The 25,128-nt window shown below is 37.1% G+C and overlaps 1 protein-coding gene across 3 annotated transcripts in view; it reads right to left on the bottom strand.

Annotated features, from left to right (window-relative positions):
• Positions 1-9,196: 9,196 nt before the first annotated feature.
• Positions 9,197-25,128, bottom strand: part of UEVLD (UEV and lactate/malate dehyrogenase domains) — a 65,039-nt gene continuing 49,107 nt past the window's right edge. For 2 of the 3 annotated variants that reach the window (XM_021005443.2, XM_021005445.2), the window contains 3 exons: positions 17,300-17,363; positions 14,561-14,684; positions 9,197-13,170 (listed from right to left, as the gene is read on the bottom strand). In XM_021005443.2, coding sequence (XP_020861102.1) covers positions 13,003-13,170; positions 14,561-14,684; positions 17,300-17,363 — 356 coding nt within the window. In that variant the 3' untranslated portion in view covers positions 9,197-13,002. The remainder of the gene's footprint in view (positions 13,171-14,560; positions 14,685-17,299; positions 17,364-25,128) is intronic. The other variant, XM_078148635.1, reaches the window with a different exon arrangement.

Here is a 25,128-nt window from a genome sequence, read left to right as displayed (position 1 = left end):
AGTTCTACCACACAAATTTAAAGGACAATTGAAGTATGGACTTGGGGAAGACTGCACTTAAGTGTTGGGAAGCTTTTAGCATCAGGTCCACCCCAGAGAGAGGTCTCCTCAACTCGTTTTGGTGGAATGCGCATCTACACCTTTGAAATTATTGAGTTTTGAAGTATGGTACTCTAGCCACCCAAGCAAACAGTTTTTATAAAGAGAATTCCTGACTCAACCTGGAAAGTCAATCCAATTAGCATTTATTAAGTACATTCTATGGCTAAGTCAGTGGATAAGTACCCTGAAGGGTACAAGAAAACACAAACCTTGAGGTACCCTTTGAGGCTACCAATGAACCCTGTGCTAATAAGTCTCTTCCTGTTAGGACAGTTAGACTAAGAAATACAGCTGGGATTACAATAAGTAAGCAAAGGCCAGATGACCACTTACTAGATCTATTGCCCTTTGCTTAAAAATCTCCCAAGAAGGGGCAACCACTATTTTCCATGGCAGACAATTTCAGTTTGGTATAGCTCTAATTATCAGAAAGGCTTTCCTTACACCAAGCCTAAATTTCACTTCTTGCATCTGCCACCCGTTGCTGCTAGTTCTGCTTTATGCAACCAAGCAGAACAAGTTTTTTCTATATAACATCCTTTCAAATGCTTAAAGACACCTATAGTGTCCCCACTAAATCTTCACTTTTCTATGCTAACTGTTCCCAATTCCTTGCTTGTTGGTTGGCTCTTCTCTGGAAGCTCTAGGTAGCTTATCAATATCATTCCTAAAATGTTCTTAGAACTTACGATGAACAGTTCTGTCCATCTCCAGAGAAAGAACTGGTGGAGCCAGAATACAGATTGAAAGATACTTTTTCTTTATTTTTCTTGGGGTTGTTTTTTTTTTTGGTCTGTTTTCTTTCACAGCATGACTTACATGGAAATGTGTTTTGCATGACTACACATGTATAACCTATGTCAAATTGCTTACTTTCTCAATGGGGGAGGAGAGGTGGGAGAGAGGGAGAGAATTTGGAACTCAAAATCTGGGGAAAAAAAGTTAAAATTGTTTTTACATGTAATTGGAAAAAATATTAAATTTTTAAAATAAAAAATGTTCCTAGAACTAAACACAATACTCCAGATTTGTTTTTTGCAGGGCAGAGTAGAGTGGGGCTATTACCACCTTAGTCGTCATCCTCAGACATTATGCCTTTTAATGAATCATAAGACTACATTGGGCAGCTGCATTGAGAAACTAGGTGGTGCAGTGGATAGAGTGCTAGACCTGGGGTCAGGAGGACCTGAGTTCAAATGAAATTTCAGACACTTACTATATGACCCTGGACAAGTCACTTAACCCTATTTGTCTCAGTTCCTCTTCTGTAAAATGAGCTGGAGAAGCAATTGGTAAACCACTCCAGGATCTCTGCCAAGAAAACCCACATGGGGTCACAAAGAGTTAGAAACAACTAATAGACTAAACAACAAAGACCATGTTGGCTTTCTTGGCTGCTGTATCATCCTATTAACTCATATCATACTTCCAGTCCACTGAAACTCACACATGTTTTTCAGAAAAATAACAATCTAGCTGTATCTCCCCTATTTTGTACTTGTGAAGTTGATTTTTGAACCTGTATAAGATTTTACATTTATCCCTATCATATTTGGGCCTTCATTAGATTTAGCCTAATGTTTTAAGTTGTGAAGCCTAAATTCTGTTTTAGCCTGGTAAGATTTTTTGAATCCTGGTAGTGTCACCCAAAGTATTAGCCATACCTCCCAGCTTTATGTTACTGGCAAATTTGATGAAATTTTTCTTTCCTTTAATTTTACATAATTTATTTAAACTGTCACAGATGCTTTTATTCAAGTCAATGATACGGATGTTAAAGGAGTCAGATCTAATGCACTGATGCCCAGGATATTTCACTGGAGATCACCTTCCAAGATAAATCGTCATGAAGATGATTCTTTGGTGGGTCCAGCCATTTAGTGGCCTTGAATTCAATCTCATGAAGAGCTGATGTGATTTGGTCCAAACAAAACAGGAAGGGAGTGAGCAGTGACTTAGTATATGACAGAGCCAAATTAACAATGGGTCAACTTAGTGACAGGGTAAGAAGGTATTTTTTCAGGAGTGTGCAGAGTGCCCCAGTCACAGAAAGTGAATGAATGAGTGAATTCTTGGGATGAAAGACTGGTCAAGTTCCAGGATTCTCTTACACACATACTAGCAAAAGCAAAGGCGTCATATGGGAATAGGATACATTTATGAAACAATTGGAAATTTCCAAGAAATATATCCCCAGGGGAGGAAAAAAAAGATATTTGTTGGAATTAAAAAGAGAGAAGCAGTCTATGAAAGCATATCTCAAAAAAAGTACAAAGAATAATAGTTGTTGCTACCTCATTTGTTACCCAGTTTTCACTTGTGATCAGATTTCGTTAATCTTATACCATAAGTCTAATCTATTTAAACTGGTTTCATTGACCACTGACCTCTGATCATGAATAGCTTCTTAAAAATTTTGTTCAGCAGTTCTAAATTGAGGACTTACGTAAATTAGATAAGCTTGTGTTTAAATGGATGATTATGTGTTTGGGACATAATGCCGACTGCAACTAAGTTACTTTTTTTCTTTTAAAGATCAGTTGGACTTCTGATTTGATTGAATTGGCCAAGTCCAACTTTTTTTTTTTAAACAAAGGCAAGCCATCTTCACCTTTCAAAATCCTGGAATTAAAAACAAATTATTCTAGTGTCATAATGAATGTATTAAGTAATGGGAAAACCTTCCTTAGTAGTCTTATATGACTTGGACCTGTTTCTTTTCAGTTGAAATACTGCATTTGGATTACTGAGAGGCATTTATTGTTTAATGTATGATAACCTTGAGTAAAGTATATCGTCACACATCACATTTTATAATGAATGATCTCTGAATGTCAAATGCTCAAGTATGGACATAGATTAGTTCAGCACTTAGTTTTATTGAACTGTTAAATATCTAATTCAGGCCAAATTGTACCTCATAATTGCCTTCAAAAATCTATTAAAAATTAATATTTGCAGACATGATATATAACTTTTTAAAAAAGGACTAGTTTTCTACTCATAGAAAGATGAGGAAAAAGAAGACAAAATGTCATAAGGAATTAAAGAAGGTGCTTGGAACCCAGTAGTTGATATCCTAGCTAAGGTTCAAACCAGATCTGGAGTAGAGCTGTCATGACAAGGAACGTACAAAAACTGGGAGCTGGGAATTAAATAATTCAAACATTTATTAAGTGCCTACTATATGTTTAGCACTGTGCTAGGTGCTAAGGAAGATACAAAGTTCAGATAAAACAGGTTCTCTGCTCTCACAGTGCTTACAGTTTGTTCTGCTCTCTTCAACTTTTGTGTACTAAAGGACTAGGAAGAAACGTAGTACCGAGGTGATCCAAAGATCAGGAAAGCCAAGGCACCAAAACTAGCTGATAAATTAGTCTGCTATGCTCACACATCATTTGGCAATACTGTTAAGTGTCAGCCGGAACAGGTTTGTAAATGGATAACTGGTCCCAGCCTTGTGGGCTGACAAGTAGAATTTCTGAGTGGAATATGACACCCGCCAAAATGTAAGCAGGGTCCTTTTCATCATAGGGACCCAGCACAAAGAATCCCAGTAGGGACCATCTAGTTCAACCTTCTTGGGTTTTTTGTTTGTTTTATTTATTTATAGCACTTTTTTTAAAGTAGCAAATTGGATTCCTATCAAATGGGAACACTGGCCCTAAGAAACAATAGATATGTTGAATGCAGAGAAGCATGGTAAGATATTAGAGTTAATGCAAATCAAAATACATACAACCTGGAAAATGATACACAAAGACTCCAATAATGTAAATGTAAACAAAAACAACAAAAACTGAAACTAAATGCTCTTAAATTATAATGACAAAACTTGACCCCAAAGAAGATATATAAGAATGAACCTCCCTTCTTTCTTTATAGAGGGGGGAGACTATAGATATAGGACTTGAAGGATACTGCTAGATTTTTTTTTTAATGTATAGGTTAGTTGTGCCAATACTTTCCCTCCCTTTTTTCTGTTCTTTGTTTTAAGTGACAGCATTTTGTGAGGAGAAATAATAGCAATACCTTGGGAAACAGGTGATATAAAGACAAAAGACTATTTGTTGTTCTGTCGTTTCAGTTGTGTCTGACTCTTTAAGAACCTGTTTGGGGTTTTCTTGGCAAAAATACTGGAGTAGTTTGCCATTTCCTTCTGTAGCTCATTTTACAGATGAGGAAACTGAGGCAAACAGGGGTAAGTGACTTGCCCAGGGTCACACAGCTAGTAAGTGTTTTGAGGCTGGATTTGAACCCAGGAAGATGAGTCTCCCTGACTCTAGGGCTGGCCTCTCTGTCCACTGTGCCACCTAGCTGTCCCTTAAAAGACAACAATACAAAATTCATTTTTAAATGTGTGCTAGAATTTTGCCAGGAATTAAAAACAAAGCTCACTGTCCTGTATTTTGGAAAGTCTACCTTCTTCCCCTTCTTGAATAGTGTCTATATGAACTCTTTGTGAAAATTGGTATGACATGTTCCCTTCTCTTATCCTGTGGTCCTCTGATTCTCCTCAGCTTTTCAAATAACTGACAGTAGCTTAGCAAACACATCTTCGAGTTCTTTCATTACCCCAAGATGAAGATTATTCAGGTCTGCTTACTTGAACTTATTAAGGGCAACTTAGTTCTCTCTTACTATTAATAAATAGTAAGATTTTTCCTTGTTTTTACCTCCTTCTGAATGATTTTTGTTCTTCCATTCACAGCACAAAGACTGTTCTGATAGAGGGAATAGATCCAAAATAAAAGTTGAGTCATTTTGCCTGTTCTTGAGGTCAGGTACTGAGTGTTTTTGTTTTGGGGTTTATTGTGTCTTGAAGATCCCGCATAGTGCCTGATACATAACAGGCCCTGAGCGAATAATTTGTGAAAGAACAAAAGAATCTATCCCCATCATTATTTCACTTACTCCAAACCTCAATCCCATTCTGCTTTTGCTTTTCCTCTCGCCCACAACATAAACAAGGCCCTTTTTATCCTTAGGATTCATCGCCGCTCCTCGTTCATTCTGAGTCTTAATGCTACTAACTCTTCTTGCAGGACCTTGCCACATTTTTTTCCTATTCATCTTCAGTTACTTGCTGTCATTTCCATCTTATTTACATGGCTTAAATATCTGAGGTGGCCATCAAGCCCCCAGCACACTGATAGTGTTCCTTTTGGTATGCTCACCCCTCTTCTTTCTCATTGAAATAGCTCCTGTCTCCAGAATTTCATCTGTAGAATCATAGATCTGGCTGTTGTAAGGGACCTCCAACGCCACTTAGTTCAACCTCCTTATTTTACATGTGGTGAGTGACTTCTACCCCTCTCTGCCCTCTCCCTCTCCCTCCCTGCCCACTCTGTCTACCTTCTTTTTTTGTGGACGAGGAACTGAGCTATAACTTGCCTAAGGTGACACTGAATAAGCCAGATCTTCTGATTCAATATCTAGTGTATAGTACACACTGCTGCCTGCATTGATAACCAGAGTTTGAATACGGTCCTAAAGCCAAACTTGTCATAGGTAAATCACTTTTCATGTAATCAAAAAAGGACAAGGACTAAATATCACAAAGCCAAGTTTTCTTCTATTTATGTGAAAGTTAGGCTTTTGAGTAAAGTATTTAACACAGTAACACAATCATAAAGTCTGCTATTTGTTCAATATCAAAGATGACTAAAAATAATCTCTCATGTAACATTTTTTAAGCATCACCACCTAGCAACTTTCAAGACCAGATAATTTTATTCAGCATTTCTCACATCAAGAAAAATTACAATGCAATCAGGAAAATAATTAGTTTTTGCTTCTACAGTAAAATCAAAGTTTAATCTCACCAATGTTTAAAAAACAATTCATTACATAAATTTGGGGAAAATGGAGTGAAAATAATGAGTTAAGTTTTGCATATGGTAAAGTGACAGTGTTGGGGTAATAATTGTTTCCTATGATTAAGACTTTTAAGAGAGCTTAGAGGTCATCTATTACAAATCCTTCATTTTCCTAGTGAAGAAATGGAGGCCCAGAGAGTTTAAATGACTTGTCCAAGGTCATACAAGTCCTAAATAGCAGAGCTGGGATTCGACACCCAAGTCTCTTGGGTCAAAATGTAGCACTCTTTCCACTGTACTATAATGTCCTTTTATAGGTAGAATTGAAAACTTTTACATGTGAAAAAATGTTTTTGATAACAAATATGTCATTTCCTTCTGAATAATATTAGTAATGTTTAGAAACCTGCGATTTGACTAACATTAGCCATCTTGAAATATATTTTTAAGGGCAATAAAGAATATTAGGATGGACTTTTCCTCTTTATTCTGATATCCAAAACCATATAAAAATATAAATTTGTTTTTCAAGTAATATGTCATTTATCTAACAAGTCCAAAACAGAATTTATCCTTCCCCCAAAACAAAACAAAACCTGTCTTTTCTTCTGAACTTTATTACTGTTGAGGGCACTACTACTATCGTCTCAGTAGGGCTTGCAATTTTGGTGTCATCATCAACTAACTATTCCCACCTCACATATCCAATCCATTACCAAAGCTTGTCATTTCTACCTTCGCATCTCTTACATCATCGTCTTCTTTTCACTTATATAACCACCATCCTACTTTAAGCCCTTGGATGATTGCAAACTCTGCCTGAAGTCCCTCCCCATCCCAATCCATCCTCCATTCATCTGCAAAAGTGATTTTCCAAAAGCACAGGTCTGACTGACTCAATGTCACCCCCTACCCAACCTCAATAAACACCAGTGGCGTTCTATTTCCTCCAAGACCAAAATAAGGTTTTCTAACATTTAGGGACAGCTAGGTGGTGCAGTGGATAGAGTGCTTAGCGTGGAGTCAGGAAGACTGAACTCAAATCTAGCTTTAGACACTTAGTGGCTGTGTGATTCCAGGCAAGTCACTTAACCCTGTTTGTCTCAGTTTCCTCATCTGTACAATGAACTGGGGAAGGAAATGGCAAATGATCCCAATATTATGACATATGAGAAGTTCAACAGACATAGTTTCTGGATAATTATTTTATTAATCATGCTAGCAATAATTAATAAAAGGGGTCAGTGATACTCTCAAATGCCAAAGACCCCTCATAGAACCTTCTCAAAGCTTGTATGTCCTTGGAAGACTGGGTGTTAAAAGTGTGGCAATCAACTCTGACTGGTTAACAATTAATGAGAAGAATGAATATTATGAGAGGTAGATCTTTTCTAAGGAGGGGCTAGGGGAACTTGACTTTGATCACTCTTGCTCCCAGACCACCCCCAACTTCCCCATCTGAGTAGGGTCTGAACAAGATTGAGGAGAAAGTTAATCCAATCTCATTATCCTTCAGGTGCTGGCTTGACCTAGTAGAGAATGAGGATGTAAGAAGGGAAAAAACCTGGATTTCCCCAATAATTTGTTATTTAATAATCATTTCTCTCATTATCTTTGCCAAGAAAACCCCAAAGGGGGTCTCAAAAGAGTTGTAAATGATTGAACTAGCATTTAAAGTTCTTAATGTGGCCCTTCCTTTCTAGTCTTCTTACACTTTTCACCCTCCACACTCTATGATCAAGCCATGCTGGCCCACTTTCTGTTTCTAGGACATAATACTCCATGCACCTACTGGGTTTTGCATGGGTTGTTCCTGGAATAATGCCCTCCCTCCTAACCTCAGCTTTTTGGTTTCCCTGCTTTCCTTCAAATCTCACCTTCTATAGGAGAAGGCCTTTTCTGGTCCCCTCAAGTAGCTAATGCCTTCCTTTCTGCGATTACGTCCCACCTACTCTCTATAACTTTTATGAAACTGATTATTTCTAGATCTGCCCTCCTTGAGGGCAAAGGCTTTCAAAAAAATCAACCCTCTGTGTGTGTATAGCATCATATAAGTTAATTTTCTAGCTTACCTCTTAAGGTACCAAAACATTTTTTAACAAATGTTGAAGAACATCTCATATATTAAACATTTTACTACCTTATTAAATGATTATGAACATAATTTAACTGTCTTTTGGTGCCTTGGGCATCAAAAATCAATTCCATGCTATCTTATTTCTCATTTTCCAGTTTTTCTGGAAAACAACCAACAGGCTGGTACTCCCAGTGTATCTGCTTTTTACCCACCTCTCTCCTTTTCCCTCTGTTCTCTTCCTTCCTGTGAGAAATGATCTCTTAGAAGTAAAGCCTCCTCAAAGGGTTAATAGTTCTTGTTAATAGTTCTCACAAAGTGCAGCAATTAGGAGATCACTGGTCATTTGGAGAGAGCTGTCTCAGTTAAATGTCAGAAGCCAGATCGTAAGAGGTTAAGAAGAGATTGAGAGGAGAGAAACTGGAGGCACCTGTTGTAGATGGACTTCTCAAGGAATTTAGTTGTGTTGTTGAAACACACTCCCTTCTGACCTTGTCAACCCCCCCTGTTTTTTTTTTAAGCACATATTAGAAAGAATAGCCCTACCCCCAACCTAAACTGTTTACCCTTGCAAAACTTCCCGCCTTTCTGTTGCTGGGGAAGATTTCGGTGAATAGATTGTGCCCCCTGAAGCCCAGCCAATGGGATAAGGGGAAGGGGGTTAGGGAGGAGGAATTTGCGTTAGGGTATAAATAAGCCTTGCTTTCTGTAACCAACTTGTACTCCCTGCCGGTGCCATTAGTTTGAGGGGGGGCAGTACCCTTTCTTATAAGAAAGCAATAAACTCCTTTCTGCTTTCAAGGTATCTAAGTCTTTATCTTGATTTTGAGTAGTGGTCTCTGTCCCACACACTTCCAAATTCGAGTTTACTGTCTCTTACCCGTGCGCCAGAAAACCAAATAACCATCTGTGGGTGTTACACTGTGTTCATCACGTCTTTGCGCAGTGTCAGTGGAGGGCACATTCACACCAATAAAATCAAGGATCCACAGGACCACCATAGAATATGTTAAATTAGGGCCAGAGACTAAAAGGCTTTCCTTTAAAGTATACTTTACGGCTTTAGAGCTAGAAATGTATAAGCTCTTTTGAGAGTACTCAGACTCCTATTACCTTTACTTTCAAGTGAGGTGTTGCTTCACATGGGAAAATAATACTACTAATTCATCGATGTTGGCTGAGAACAAAACCCAGAACTGAAGAAATTTAGGAAGAAGTTTATTAGATTGTCCAGCAGAGGGGAGAGTTGAAATAGGTGACTGCAGGGTGTCTTGCCCTTCCCTCTCTACCCCAGGAGTCATATAGGTTTCAAACAAAAGAGCAAGGAAACAGTCATCTGATTGGCTGGCATGAGTTTCCAGATAAGGCACACAGACTAGTTTTCACATAGATTAAATAAAATGTATTGCGAGGAAAATGGAAATTCCACCCGTCGATCGTTGGGTCTCTTGAAGTTTTCTGGGGTTGGCCTGACCTGGAGTCCTAAATTAAGCATTAAACTAGTCTGGTCTCTAAACAATACACATCTGGTTTCTTGCCATAGAAGGCTAGATTCAAATAATGCAATAATTAATAATTCCCCCCATATTACCAAAGAGTATTTTGTGTTATCTTTCCCAGGAATGGTGGAAGATTTATACTGCTCTATCCATACTTTTCTCTTAGTCCATGCTACAAAGGTTTGAAAAAAATACTGATATTAGCTGATTCTTAAGTCTACCTATTCCTTGATTTCTGCATTTTTAAAATTAAAAAACAATTCAGATTGGTGATTCAATCAACTTCATATAGTTTTCAACATTTATGAAATATTGAAATGTATATATATTCATCAAATATTAAGAGAAAATTTGAGGTAAAATTTGCAATGGAAATTAAAGTACATTTTGTATTCCCATACTTGTGGGAACACATTAAACATTTCCTTTTCATTTTCTACACAAATATTAAGAAATAAATGTTCTCACCTGGCTGCACTACTTTGGGACTTCGACATTGACTTCATCAGGCCCCCAAGTCAGTCACCTTTCCCAATCCCACTTTTTGCTTCCTTTTATTTGCTGTCTTCCCCCATTAGACTGTAAGCTCTTTGAGTGCAGGGGCTGGGCTGTCTTTTTTTTTTTCTTTCCCTATTTCTATCCCCAGCACTTAGCAATACTGCCTGGCACACAGCAGGAGCATAATAAATGTGGATTGATTTAGTCTAAAAATATTTTCCAGATCTCTTCCCTGTTTCAAAAGTGTGTTAGAAGGCTAAGAACAAAAGGTCTTTCACAGAGAAAGGGATTAAGGGCGGAAACTAAATATTGAATACTCTCTTCTGTTTTCATGACACTATTTTCTCCTTCCTTCTCCTATCTGCCAAGCCTCTCTGTCTCCTTTGCTAGATTTTCATCCAAATCATGCCCTTTAATCTTGGGTGTCTCACAGGGCTGTCATGGGCTTTCTTTTCTTCTCCTTCTGTACTACTTCACTTGGTGGTCTCATCAGCTCCCACTGATTCAATTACTGTCTCTCTGCTGATAATCCTCAGATTTATTTATCCTGCCCTAACCTCACCAACAATCTCCAGACTCACGTCTCTAATTGCCTGCTAGACATCTCAAATAGGATGTCCAGCAGACATCTTAAACTTAACATGTCCAAAACTGAACTCATTGTTTTCCCCCCAAAATTCTCCCCTCTTCCTAATTTCTTTATTAATGTTGAGGGTACCACTACTATCCTAGTCCCCTAGGCTAGCAATCGGATGTCATCCTTGATGCCTCACTCTCAACCTGTTGATTCTGCCTCTGCAACATCTTAAGAAAACACCTCCTTCCCTCCTCTGACACTGTCAACACCCTAGTGTAAGTTTTTATCACTTAATACCTGGACTACTGCACTAGCCTGCTTTCTGATCTCCCTGCTTCAAATCTCTCCCTACTCCAGTCCATCCTCCACTTGGCTATCAAACTGATCTTAAAGTACAAATCTGACCTTGTCACCAGCCTTATCCTAACCCCATTCCATAAACACCAATGGTTCTCTACTACCTCTAGGATCAAATATCAAATCCTCTCTTTGACATTCCTCTCTTTGACATTCAAAGCCTTTCATGACCTAGCTCTTTCTTTCCTTTCCAGTCTTATAGCTCTCTTCCCTATACTCTGTGAGTCAATGACATCTGTTCCTTAAACAAGACACTCCATCTCCAAACTCTGGGCATTTTTATTGGCTATCCCTCACACTTGGAATTCTTTCCCTCTTCATCTCCAGTTTCCTGCTTTCCCTTAATGTCCCAGCTATAAATTCCCATTCTACAAGAAGGTTTGGGTTTTTTTTTTTTTGCCTTTTTGGTGAGGCAATTGGGATTAAGTGACTTGCCCAGGGTTACACAGCTAGTAAATGTTAAGTGTCTGAATCTGGATTTGAACTCAGGTCCTCCTGACTCCAAGGCCAGAGCTCTATTCAGTGCGCCACCTAGCTGCCCCTACAAGAAGCCTTTCCCACACATATTTGGCATTTAGTGATTGACTGTTAACTGACTTAACAGAGAACTTCTTGTTTTGTTAAAATCAATTTTACTTGTTGGCTTCTCCATCCCTGAAGCAATTCACCTAACTTAAAAATAATTACTATATTGATCCAGGGAAAGGAACCCCTTCAATCCTTCAGAGAAGTGGTCTCCAAGCATTAACTTTATGATTTAATATTTTTCTCCTCTGATAGCAACTTGCTTCAATTCAACAAGCATTTCTCAAGTTCCTACTATGTGCAGGGATTGTGCTAAGAGCTGGGAAAACAAGAACAAAAATAAAATAATTCCTGCCCCTGAAGAGTTTACATTCGAGGGGAAGAAAATAACATATTGTCAACCAAATAACTGGCACAAGTCCCAGAAACAATTTTATTTAAAATATTAATAATCCCAATCTTACATTAGCCTAGTGAAGGAAAGAATTGAGTAGTTTAGTGAAGGAAAGAATTGAGTAGTTATTATATGATTGTTTACTCTATTTGTTGAAGTACAGTGTTAACCCAAAATTGTATTTTCTAAGGTAAAAATGCTTAGATATATTAAATTAATATAAAATAAAATTGTTTCTGGCAGACCTAAAACAGAGTATAATATTAATATTTTTTCAAGAGTTAACCTGCAATGATAAAGTTCTAACACTTAATGACATTTTGCTTATTCATTCCCATAAATATTACATCAAATTGCTTTGAGGTAGAGACATGTCCAAGGGCATAGGGGGAGGGACCAGGGAAGATTGTGGCATTTTGGACATTTTTCTCTTCAAGCTAGAAACACTTCGATATTAAATTGAAGTTAAAATAAATAAAATTGCTTCTGGCCAACAAAACTAAAACAGTTATTTCTTTTCCTTGAGATATACCAGCAAAATTAATTTCATTATTCTAAAGTGTATGTCAAATATTTTTCCTTTTTTGGTAGTTAATTCAATTAAAGGAAGAATATGACTATGCACATAGCAGTCACTGCTTACAAAATGTTTGACTTGAATGAAGTGTTTTACTAATACCATGTTCAATAATTAGCAAAACAGATCATTATTATAAGTTGCATAATCCTTGAATCAACTGTAGAAACTTAGTACAATTCTAATAACTGTAAAGTTATACAAGATTTTTTAAATGACACACTTAGATTGTTAAACTTTACTTTTAAACTAAAAAATGACATCATTTTCAAAATATTTCCCAAGTATTAATTTTGTGTGTGTTACGATACATATTTAAAAATGAAATATTTTGAAAGTAAAGTGTCCAAATAGTTTGCACTGCCCCCAAGATTAAAGTACAGCATAGATTTCACAGGAGAAACAATGGGTACCAGGATATAATTTTTCTTTTTAATTTGTATTCAAATAATCAAAAAAGCTGCTACAATGGCATGTACTTTCTTTATAAAAACTGAGTAAAGCAGTGTAAGGATTGGGAAATCGTAGGAATAAAAGGAATATACTTTAGTGCCAAAAACTACAAAAATGAAAATTCTTTTTACAGTTTCAGTTGGTTTTGGAGACTATGAATTGATGATGCACTGCTCTGGAGTTTCTCAGCCACCAGATCTTCCTTTGATGAGGCTTTGATGACTTCAGACACACCTTTGTCTCCCAGGATGCAAGGCAAGCTTAAAAATACTTCATTATTTATGTTATAATACCCCTGAAATGGAGACATAAAGATTATATAGCAGATATATATCACTGACAAAGAAAAGCAGCTAAAATCTCAAATATGAGCTAGCATATTTTGTTCTTTTAAAAGTTAATTATTTAAGATGAATTTTTCTTTTTTCTTTTTCTTCATTTATTTTCTGAATCTAAGATCTCACTATCAGAAACAAGTAATATATTACTGATGGTACTCACAAAGTATGTAAGCCTCAACATTCATTGTTTCTGATTCACAGAATCCTGGAGGTGGAAAGGACATTAGGAATTATTGAATTCTAATCCCTGCCTGATGGATGAATCTGCTCTGTGACACTCCCAATAAGGGGTCATGCAGCTTCTACTCTAATACCTCCAGAGAAAGAGAATTTACTATCATACCAAAAAAATCCATTTCATTTTTTGGACAGTTTTGATATTAAGAAGTTATTTTATATAGAGAGCCAGAATTTGCCATGTTGCAACTTACAGAATCATAGATTTGGAACTGGAAAGGACCAAGAGGTCATAAGACCTCCCTTGAAAGATGAAGAAACTGAGGCTTAGAAAGAATAAGTGACATGGCCATGGTCACAAATCCAGGAAGTGTCAAGTCTTCTTAAGTTTTTCTTTCTCAGGTTAAATACATTCCTACTTCTTCCAACCATTCCTATGAAATGATTATGAGTCCCTTTCACCAAGCTAGTCATCCTTCCAAGGACATAATACAATTTTCTGATGTCCTCTCTAAAATACAGCACCCAGAACTAAACAGTGTTCTAAAGGTAATCTGACTAGCAAAGAAGAAAGAAGGAATATCACCTTCTTTGTTCTGGACATTAAAAATCTATTACTATAAGCTAAGATTTTATCAGCTTTTTGGCTGCTATATCACAATGTTAACTCATATTAAGCTTGTAGTCACCTAAAATTCATTGCTCTTTGCATTTACTGCTTTTAAAGAACATTTCCCTATAGTGTACTTATGTAATTTAAAAAACCTAAATATAGGACTTTGCACAGTTGTCCCTTGAGTTATTTCTTGTTAAAATTCAGCATGATTCCAGCCTGTAGAAATCTTTTTAGAGTCTTATCATCTAACACATTAGCTACCTTTCCAAGGTTCATATTAATACTAAACTGTGGGGGGGGGGGGACGACCCTAAACTGTGGTTTAGTCTTAAATGCAGATAAGGCAGAGAACAAAGTTAATAAAGCAGTCTGATTTTTAAAAATCCAATAATTTATAATTTTCAAGTGCCTAATATAAAAGAAATGGACTAAAAACACAAAGTCCCCAATAACTATTTATCCTATGACAATGGAGATATTTATACAGATAAAAACATCAAATTACACTAATAACAAAAGTAAAAACATGATACAAAGAGAATAAAGTTTACCTTTGCTAAAACTGATACAGAATGAACTTTCCTCTTATTGTTTATGATACTGTCAAGTAGGTCGGATACAGACAGACCAACAGACCAGGATCTTTGACCTTTTACTTTTAATATTTCCATGGCTCTAAGTTAGAAGGGGAAAAAGGTCAGAAAAGATACATTTAAACTATTCTTACTTAGCTCTCCATATTATATACAGTATAAGAACTTTTGTGGCACATGAACATGACTTCTTTAGGAATAATTTAGTGAGTTACCTAGAATCTGATGATAATTTAAGGTTTTCTTTAACGGCAGTTGCCTACCAGTTAAAAATGATCTTCATTAATTTGAAAATAAATCATTATGCAGACATATTGCTTTCTTCAGTTAGAACTGGACCAGAATTTCCCCATTGTCACTAAGATACTCTATTAAGTCTGTGATCTCATCAATTTGGTTATTTCCTCCAAACAGGCAGATTGCTGCCAATCCATCTCTGTCCATCCTGTGAAACTTCTGTTCACGTTCTCCCATAAGTTCATTATAGGGAGTCCTTATGTTAGATTCTAAAAATATCTGATGACAGAATTAAAAAGTTAAAGATCTAGGCAGTCATTTCAAATGGCATATAGCACAGCAAGGAATATCATTAATCTTCCTATGATAGCTGCAGTCAGGGCAAAGGAAACCATAAGTCCTGAGCTAGGGACATTAAAAAAAAATCATCCTGAAATCAAAACTATCAAGAGATAGGATATGGATAAGATTAGAAGTAACCCAATTTAAGACATGGTTAGTAAATGAATTGTGAAGGGGACTAGACTATCTCCCAAAACTCTCTCAGGAGATGCCAATCCAAAATGTAAACAAACTAAAGTAAACTACATTGTATGGTAATCTATCCCAAGGTGAGATTGTTATAATGGGATAGTGACTTGTGTGATATTTTAAAAAGGCAAGCCAAAGACAAAAAATTTGCTCTTGTTTACCCAGCACTGTCCAAGGGGTAGAGACTATCTGGCAGAAATAAGAAGAAAGGTATTTTCTGTAACAGAGGAGGGAGATCTCCCTACACTCTACCACACTCTGGAAGAAATATGTCTTAAGACTATGATTCCCTTTGTTTTGATCCCAGGTTTACCGAGCAATTTTCTGATTACTAATTTAGTTTTCCAGGTACCTTGACACTAGGAAGGGAATAGCTGACATGAGCATTTGTTACTGAAAAAATCCTTCCATGTTGTAAATGAATAAACTAACGTTCTGGTTTAGAACTATAAAGGACATATGAAGAAAGACACTATCTACATCCAGAGAAATATCGGATAAACAGAAGTATGTACAGAATAATTTTATATATATATATACATATATATATACACATATATATACATATATATATACATATATACACATATATACATATATATACATATATACACATATATGTATATATACATATATACACATATATGTATATATATACATATATACACATATATGTATATATATACATATATATACATATATATGTATATATATATGTATATATATATGTGTATATATATATATACACACACACACACACATACCTATTTGTGTCTAATGGTAGCCATCTCTAGGTGGGGGTCAGGGAGAACGAAGACAAAAGGGGGGGGACTTACATAACTTTATTATATATCTAAAAGGAATAGCAAGTTGTACAGAACAGATCTGCAGTTTCATGTGCGATCATCATTTTTATTATACTATGTTACAGAAATGTTTCTTTTATTCCATAAATAAAAAATTTAATCAAAAAAAAAGAAAGGCAACCAAAAAAAAGTCAGCCTCCAATGAGTTTGATTCCTGTCATGAAAGTCTAATGTGCCCTGCGTAGACTGGTAAAGACCAGGGCCATTAACATGGGCTAACCTCACTAGGGCACAGGCAATTAGAGCGCAGCAGCCTGGGTGGAGAGGAAAGTCACTCTCTCATACCATCAAAAATTCCATGAGAAAAAGCTTAATACTTATAGCCACTTGGGAATCAGTAAAAAGAATAAATTATTGCTGGTAAATTATAAAGCCTCTGCTTATTTCACTCTACTGTCCCATAAATATTACCTGCACATTTAAGACAAAATCTGAAAAGCACAGATCAAAGACAAAAGAATTGTAAAATCTGTTATACTTACAAATTATAGATGTGTCCATGCTAACTAATTTTACTTGCAATGGCCAAACAAGTATTTAAGTCACTATCACATAAGTTACATTATTATAAATTATGAAGCCTACATTTAAAAATTTTGATAAATGCAAATCTGAGTGGCTACATGGCCTCTCAGGATAAGAGAACTGGCCTTGAAGCCAGGAAGACCTGGCTATTCATGTCCTGCCTCTAAAATATACTGGGACCTTGGGCAAGGTATGTACTCAGCACTGAAGCCAACTTGCCCTGGAGAAAAAAGTTGCCCCTCCCACCAACAACCTCCCTCTCCCAGCCCATGCCCTATACCAATGAATCACAGGTCTAGTCCCTACCCCTAAATGCAAATCTGCACTGAAAAGGACTCTTATTTTTAGCATGTAACACAGATACAAACAGAGTCTATACAAATAAAATGATAAAAAAAAATCCCTTAGGATACATTCATTTTAATGAAAAATTAGTTGGGCTGGATGACTGAAAGAGGTTAGGTTGCCACAGACACAGGCCACTGGGCCATCACAGTTCTGACACAGTATGAAGTTTATTTAAAACTCATTTTGTTACCTGTTGGACAGCTGCACCTGGAAGCTGGGAGCCACTGCTTCTTCCTGACTACCCCACATAGGTACTGGAAATTAAATATATTTTTTACATTTATTAGGTCTAAGAATTAAGAAGCAATAAGAGACCTTTTGTGCTAAAGAAGTGCCTGTACTGAACTTAGTAAAATTGCCTTTTTTCCCCTTGAAATTTCCACATACACTGTTGATTGCTTTAAAGTGAGAAAGACCACTCACCTCAAATGGTTATCCTTAAATCCTCAATCTGCTTCACCCAAATATCTAATCAGTCTCCAAATCTTACTGTTTCTACCTACTTAATATCCATCATATCTGATCCTTTCTCTCTTCTCTCATAGCCACCACTTTAGCTCAGGCCTTCCTCACTTCTTTCAATAGCCTCCGGGTTGGTCTCCCTGCTTCAAGTCTCTTATCACTGCAGTCTATTCTCCACGTTGCTACAAAAGTAAATTTCCATAAGCACAGATATGATCATGTCAGTCCCCTTTCGATTAACTCCAGGAGCCCCTATTACTTCAACATCAAATATAAAATTCTCTGTTCAGTTTTTTTTTAAACAAGATTTCCTCATTCTATATTTATTTCCCAGGTGAATCAGAAGTAACAAATACAGGAGAGTTCTGATCAGTTGCAATAATGTATGTATATATGAATATTTTGTATTTATGTAGTGAGATGGAAAGTATATTTCCATTTCTAGTGCATCTGAGACACTAGACCTACCTGCAAGGCCAAAATTAAAACCAGATGGATAAGTCCAATGATGATTCAAGGGTAAATAGATGAGAATTATGAAGTCATTTAGCCCTGATGTCCATAGGTCCTTCTGGGGAATGGTTAACAGAATAAGCTCTAAGGAAATGTAAATCCAAGTTGCTGGGACAGACCAGCATTTGGACACATCTGCTTAGACACCAATTTAATCCATATGTGTAATCCATAGTCTTCACATCATCACATCCTGAGAATTTGTCTCCACCATTTTCACTCAATTCACCATCTCTAAATGATGCCTTAGCATAAATGGAGTGTTTCCCATCAAGACACTGGATGGAGGTCAAGGTCACAAAGAACTGGCTGCCACTGGGGACTGGCCCTGCATTGGCTACTACAAAAAATTCTAGTCCCTGTGAATTTCAATTTTGCATGAATTTAATCTTCAAGTTGTTTTCCACAGAGATGTACAACTGATTAATCCTACTGAATCATCACTCTGGACCATGAAATCTTTGCTGCCCCAATAAAACTTGTTTTCTTTGAACTAACCATATCAAGGCAACTCTGCAAGGTTCTTATAGGTCTGTGGAGCATGCTTCCAGGGCAGATCCAGCACAATAATTTCCATGATGGTCTCCAGAGAGATGTTAGGCAATTTCTGGGAGTCGGGGTAGGGGGTGGAGGGGTGGGGGTTGCTGCCATGCCAAAGCCCACACACTCCCTGTTTAATTTTTAAAACTCTTCAAAACCTGGTTCCAAACTATCTTTTCAGCATCTTGACTCCCCCTCCCACATTTTGTGGTCCAGCCACACTAGTTTCCTCAGTATTCACCACACACACACACACACACACACACACACACACACACACACACACTCCATCTTTGACCTTCGTGCGTTTGCAGTGGCCATTCCACGCAACTGGAATGAACTCCCTCCTCACCTCTGCCTCAGAATTGCTTTCTTCCTTTGAGACACAGCGCAATTACCAACTATGAAGCTTTTTTCTGATCCCTAAACTACTTGGTACTTAACTATTTTGATTTAGTTTATTTATTTTTATTTTGCATATACTTATATACTTGTTTAGGCAACTGGGTAGCATGGTGGATAGAGAGCTAGACTTCAGTCAGAAAGGCCTAATTTTGAATTCTGCCTAGGGCACTTATTAGCTGTGTTACTTTGAGAAAGTCACTTGACTTTTGTCCACCTGTTTTCTCATCTATAAAATGGACATAACAGGAACTAAAAGTGCTATATAAATTTTGGATTATTATCATCATCTCCTCTGTCAGAATGTAAATTTCTTGGGAATTGAGATTGTGTCATTCTTTTTACTCGTACCCCACTGCCCAGGACTGTGCCTGTCAGATAGTAGGTGCTTAACAAGTGCTTCCTTTAAGATGCAGGGCAAACATCATCTTTAAAAAAATTTAGTATTTTATTTTCTCTCCAACTACATGTAAAAACAATTTTTAACATTTACTTTTTTTTTTTAGGCAACTGGGGTCAAGTGACTTGCCCAGGGTCACACACTAGTAAGTGTCAAGTGTTTGATCTGAGGCCGCATTTGAACTCAGGTCCTTCTGACTACAGGGCTGGTGTTCTATCCACCTAGCTGCCCCCAACATTCACTTTTTAAATTTATGAGTTCTAAATTCTTTTCTTCCTCCCCTCCAATCCACCCCCCCAATTGAGAAGGTAAACAATCTGATATAGGTTAAATACCATCTTCTTCATATGCCTTTCCTAATTTCCCTAACTACTAGCACCCTTCCTCCCAAATTATTTTTAGCTACTTTGTATGTATTTTTATTCATTATATTTATGCTATATGTATATTTCATCTGTATTCCTTTCCCCCATTAGAATGTAAGCTCATTGCTTCATCATGAGTAGGAATTTTTTCATTCTTTGTTTTTATATTCCCAGCACTTACCAAAGTGCCTGGCAAATAGCAGGTGCTTAATAGACACCAGATTAACTGACTGATTTGTTTTTCGAGGGTATTTTTTCCATTAACCCTCCCAACATAATGTTAACACGTACAAAGGCAAAACTAAGAGTAATCTGTGTGTCCTGGGGAAATGTAGTCACTTCCATATTACTGTAGAACCATCTGAGCTTTTCTGAAACTTTTCCCACACAGATATGATTTAATCAATAAACATTTATTAAGTACCTACAATGTGCCAGGTACTGTGCTAATCTCTGGGGACATAAAGAGAGGCAAAAGACAGTCCCTGCCCTCAAGGAGTTTATAATTTAATGGAGGAGACAACATGTAAACAAATATATACAAAGCAAGCTGAAATAATTAACTGAGGGAAGGCACTAAAATTAGGATAGGCTGGGAAAGGCTCCCTGTAAAAGATTCCATTTTATTTGGGACTTCAAGGGAAGCTGGTAGGCAGAGTTGAGGAGGTAGAGCATTCCAGGTATGGGGATAGCCAGAGAAAATGTTAGGGAGTTAGAGAGAAGAGGAGAGTTACTGATACTGATATCAAGATAAAAATGAAGGGGAAAAACACAAATGAAACCTTTTTTAAAAATGCACGGAAGAGAACAGAAAGAAGTTCAAAGGGAGATATTGTTGTTTGTCCTTGGTTTTTGAAGGGGAACAACTATATCACAGACTGATGTCTTGACTTTTTTGTGAATTGGATTTAAGTGAGGGAGAACTGCACAAAGTCCTCAGTCTCACTCTCTCTTCATCAAAGTCCAGTGGCAGGACAAAAGTCAAGATGACTGGCAAAAGCCCAGGATGCAGTAGATGATCTTGGTGTCTTCTAGGACTGACTAAGCTTTCAGCGCTCTACAGCACCTACTTTAGCCACCTTCATGGTCTTGGAACAAATTGTTTTCATCCATTCCACTGGGGAAAGTCTTCACATGCTTGGGGCTGACATCCCCCTGGCGCACTGACAGGTTTGAGATTTGCTGGTTACCCTCAACCTGGTTTAACCTGTCTGCCCATAGACAGTTACCAGGGTGTGGCCTATGCATGTGCTATGGCTTCTTGGAGCCACAGGTGAGAGGTAGGTGAATCAGGGTCCACAAAAGGTGGATGAACAGCCCTGAAAAGGGCAAGCCCTCACACCAGAGGTGCTAGTGCTCCTGAACACCCCAGATATAAGGCAGCTTTAAATCTAACATGCTGTCTTTAACAGCTTTATATAAGCTGTACACAACAGAAATTGGAGGTTTCATATACAATCCTTGTTTCCTGTTGTCTGTATGTAGAAATATTCACATCTGTTGATCTTTGTTATGTTTAGAATATCTTTAAACCTCAACAAATTGAAAAAGGTTGCTGCCCATAGCATTTTTTCCTAGTGTCTAAGCTTGGGTCAATTTGGGTCTCATGAAGAGACATCCTTCCCATCCTTTCCAAGCTTTATATCCTGGCCTTTTTCCAGATCCCTGAAAAACAACTGTGGCCACTTAGTTTCATCACATGATCAGATAAAAACATCAGCTAACCAGTGCTTCTTAAACTGTGGGTTGAGACTGAAGGAGTTGTAAGTGGAAAAAGTTTAACAAGCCCTGAGCTAAACCCAAAAACTGTCACCAGCAGAGGGCGTGCAAAACCAGCTTTCAACTGGAGGACCAGGGTATAAGCAGCTCATACAATCCTAGAAGGCAATCTTTTGAGATAAGGATATAAGGGCCAGATTATAACTCAGATTCTATTATTCTTCCAATGTTTTATTCTAATTATTCTATAAGTATTTTGGCTGACATGTTACCATTGTTATTGTTAACAATTATTATTAATGATTACTGTTAACACCGTCATTGTTAACAATAAGCTTACAATCCACTAAAGTGAAAAGTCTTTCCGAATTAAGGTCTATATGCAAAGGCTGAATGCTCTCCTTGTCAGCTGGTTGCAATAGGGGTTTTGTTTAGGTACCAGTTAAACTAGATGGCCTCTGGGATTCTGAGATTCTATATTAATTTTATGAATAAGGAAAACTGAGGTTCATAGATATTAAAGGATTTGCACATGGTCACCCAGCTAGTGACTCAAACATAGGTTTCTGACTCAACATCTAGTGTTTTTTCCTATATCATGGTCCGAAAGGTTGACAATAAATTTTCCTAAATTTTTTCTCCTCTCAAATCCATATGGAAACCAGCTTACCTAAACAAAACTAATCTTTCTCCATTTCCAACTTGCTATTTGGGAACAAATCAAAATTTAAAATATGACAGAATAAATATTCAGTCACTCATTCACTCGATATGTTTTACTAACTTTATTATATATATATGTATGTATATGTGTGTGTGTGTGTGTATATATATATATATATATATATATATATATATATATATATGTTTTATCTGTACTTGTTTCCCCCATTAGAATGTGAGTCATTGCTTCAACAGGAGTAGGAATTTTTTCATTCTTTATTTTTATATTTCTAGCACTTAGCAAAATGCCTGGCAAACAGTAAGTACTTAATAAATACCTGATTAACTGATTGACTCATTTGTTTGTCAAGGGTATTTCTAGGATTGACTCTCTCAACATAATGTTAACAGGAACAAAGTCAAAACTAAGAGTAATTTGTGTGTACTGGGGAAATGTAGTCATTTCCATATTACTGTAAAATCAGCAGAGCTTCTCTGAAATTTTTCCCACACTTAGATGTGAGTTAATCAATCAATAAACATCATTTTAAATAACTGATTTAAATAAAATTTAAAGAACTGTTTTAAATAAACTGAGCATTTCCCATGTGTATAATAGCATTGTGTTAAATCCTATAGAACAAAGATATCAAATTTATAGGTCCCCAGGAAAACTCCTGCCCCAACCAGATTAAAATGTAATTGGGAAATGTTAATAAAATAAATATACAACAGAACACAGATAATGTTAACTGATGGCTAAGTAAAAATGTGGCTGTTTTCATTTGAGATTGACACCACTGCTGCAGAAGCCACAGAAGGAGAAGATATTCTTTTGTCCTCAAGTACCTTAGGATCTATGGGGAACCAAAGTATACATTAACAGCCTGTTTGCAGTGAAATAAGACAAGAAGATAATTTTAGACTACAATAACAGTAGTTCTGATGTCAGATGGTTGTGCAGGGATCAGCTGTCAAATGAGTATAATAGATAATAATAAATGAAATGAGTTCAGAGGAGAACAAGACCACCATGATCTGAAACGGTCAGCTTGCCATCAGAGTCCTTCCAAACCTGACCCAGACCAGTCTTTCTAGCCCTGCCCTACATTATTCCCCATCATGCACTCTCTAGTCTAGGAGAGCTGACTTCTTGCTGCTCCTCACACAGAGCATATCCCACCATGGAATGACAGATTTCTGGGCCTCAGCCATCCCTCCTGCCTATGAAGTACTCCCCTCTCTCCTTTAATAAATCTTTTGCTTCTTTTCACACCACTCTCTACACAGATCCTTTCACGATGGCTCCTAACAGCTAGTGCTCTCCCTCCCTTAAACCACCTTGCATTGTAGATGATACATATGTATGTGTGTGTGTACACACACACATATTTGTTGTCTCTCCGACTGAATGTAAGTCCCTTAAAAACAGGGACTACTTATTTTTACATTTGTACCCCAGCACATAGCAGGTGCTGAACAATGCTTGCTGATGAATTGTTCAAGGGTGTGTTGGATCCACACAGACAAAGAAGGGCATTCTAGGCCTGGCTCACAGAATGAGTACAGTTGTGCTCAGGGCCACAAGCAGACAAGTTTGGCCCAATCAAGCTAGGAGAGAAGCAGGAGATAAGGCAAATAAAACTTGGTTGAGACCAGACTGTGGAAGAATGAAAGGCTAATTTATACTACAGGCAACTGAAGGGTTTTGAATAGAGGAGTTACATGATGAAAGCGGTTCTTCTGGGAGATTATTTGGACAGAGGGGTGCAGGATATATTAGATGAAGAAGAACCTGGATATTGTGAATCCAGTTAGGTGGCAGCTGCAATAGTCCAGATGTGAGGAAACAAGAATCCTAGGATTTAGAGCTTTAGAAATCATTTAATCTAACTATCCTCATTTTACCAGTAAACCTAGAGAGGTTAAGTGCTTGTCCTCAATCACCTAAGTTTTAGAACCAGAATCTAGACCCAGGTCTTTCAGCTCCCAAACCACTGCTCTTTCCACCATACTATGCCTCATTGCCTTGCAGGGGCCTGAACTAGCATGATGGCTATAGAACAGATGTCAAGTTCTAGGTTCTTGACTTCTACAATCCTAGCATTCTGGTGTCTCATGGCCAGAAGCAGAAGCTAGATAAGGTACAAGGCTCAGAGAGACATTTTCCTTTTTTATTTAAATTGAAATTCTAGGCTGAATCCTGTAATAGTAATTTTCCTTTTATTCAATTTTATTACGCCATTCTCCCTGAAATATTTTGGTTAATTGAAGCTTGTTTTCTGTTAATATTAACCTCACATGGCTAAAGAAAAAAAAGCCTGAATCATGGAAGGATAGTATTAAGTGAAGGCTTTTCACATTCTTGAGATAAGAAACAAAGGAGGAAAAAGGGAATACAACATCTTTAAAATTTTTCAAAAAGATTTGTGGAAGAATTTCCCTGACTCTGAGCTTCTGGCATTTTTGTGACATGTAAATCCCCTCAATTAGCTCACCTGACTTCTTTAAGATGTGGTCTTGTAGTTCTATAAATGTAGGACCTGGTAAACTCAGTACTTAAATCTAAAACTCAGTCTGTTTACTGATTTGTTGTAACTTAGTTTGCTTAGGTACTTTGTTTTGCTCTTCCTTAATTCAAAGAAGCATAAGATAATGAATCTGACTAGGTCTGTATGACCTTGATGGTCTAAGAGGCCATAAAGATTTTTTTAATGCTAAAAAATTATTTCTCTGTCTCTCTGACATAATTTTCTTTATAAGGCTTGTCAGAAACTCTAATCTTGGTTCAGGGTTAATTTTCTACCTCCTGAACCTGTGCTTAAGCATAATAAAACCTAGGTGTTTACCTCTCTAAATTCTGTGTTGTGCTAGGTTTATTCAGCAGCAGTGAACTCAAAGAGGAGATATTTCTACCATAACAATCCTGATATCCTCAACACTGAACTTACTGAC

This window comes from Phascolarctos cinereus, unplaced genomic scaffold (assembly GCF_003287225.1).
Source record: "Phascolarctos cinereus isolate Bilbo 61053 unplaced genomic scaffold, phaCin_HiC Scaffold_9;HRSCAF=440, whole genome shotgun sequence".
NCBI classification, from domain to species: Eukaryota; Metazoa; Chordata; class Mammalia; order Diprotodontia; family Phascolarctidae; genus Phascolarctos; species Phascolarctos cinereus.
Note: the sequence above shows the minus strand (reverse complement) of the source record. Positions and strands in the feature narration are given on the sequence as shown.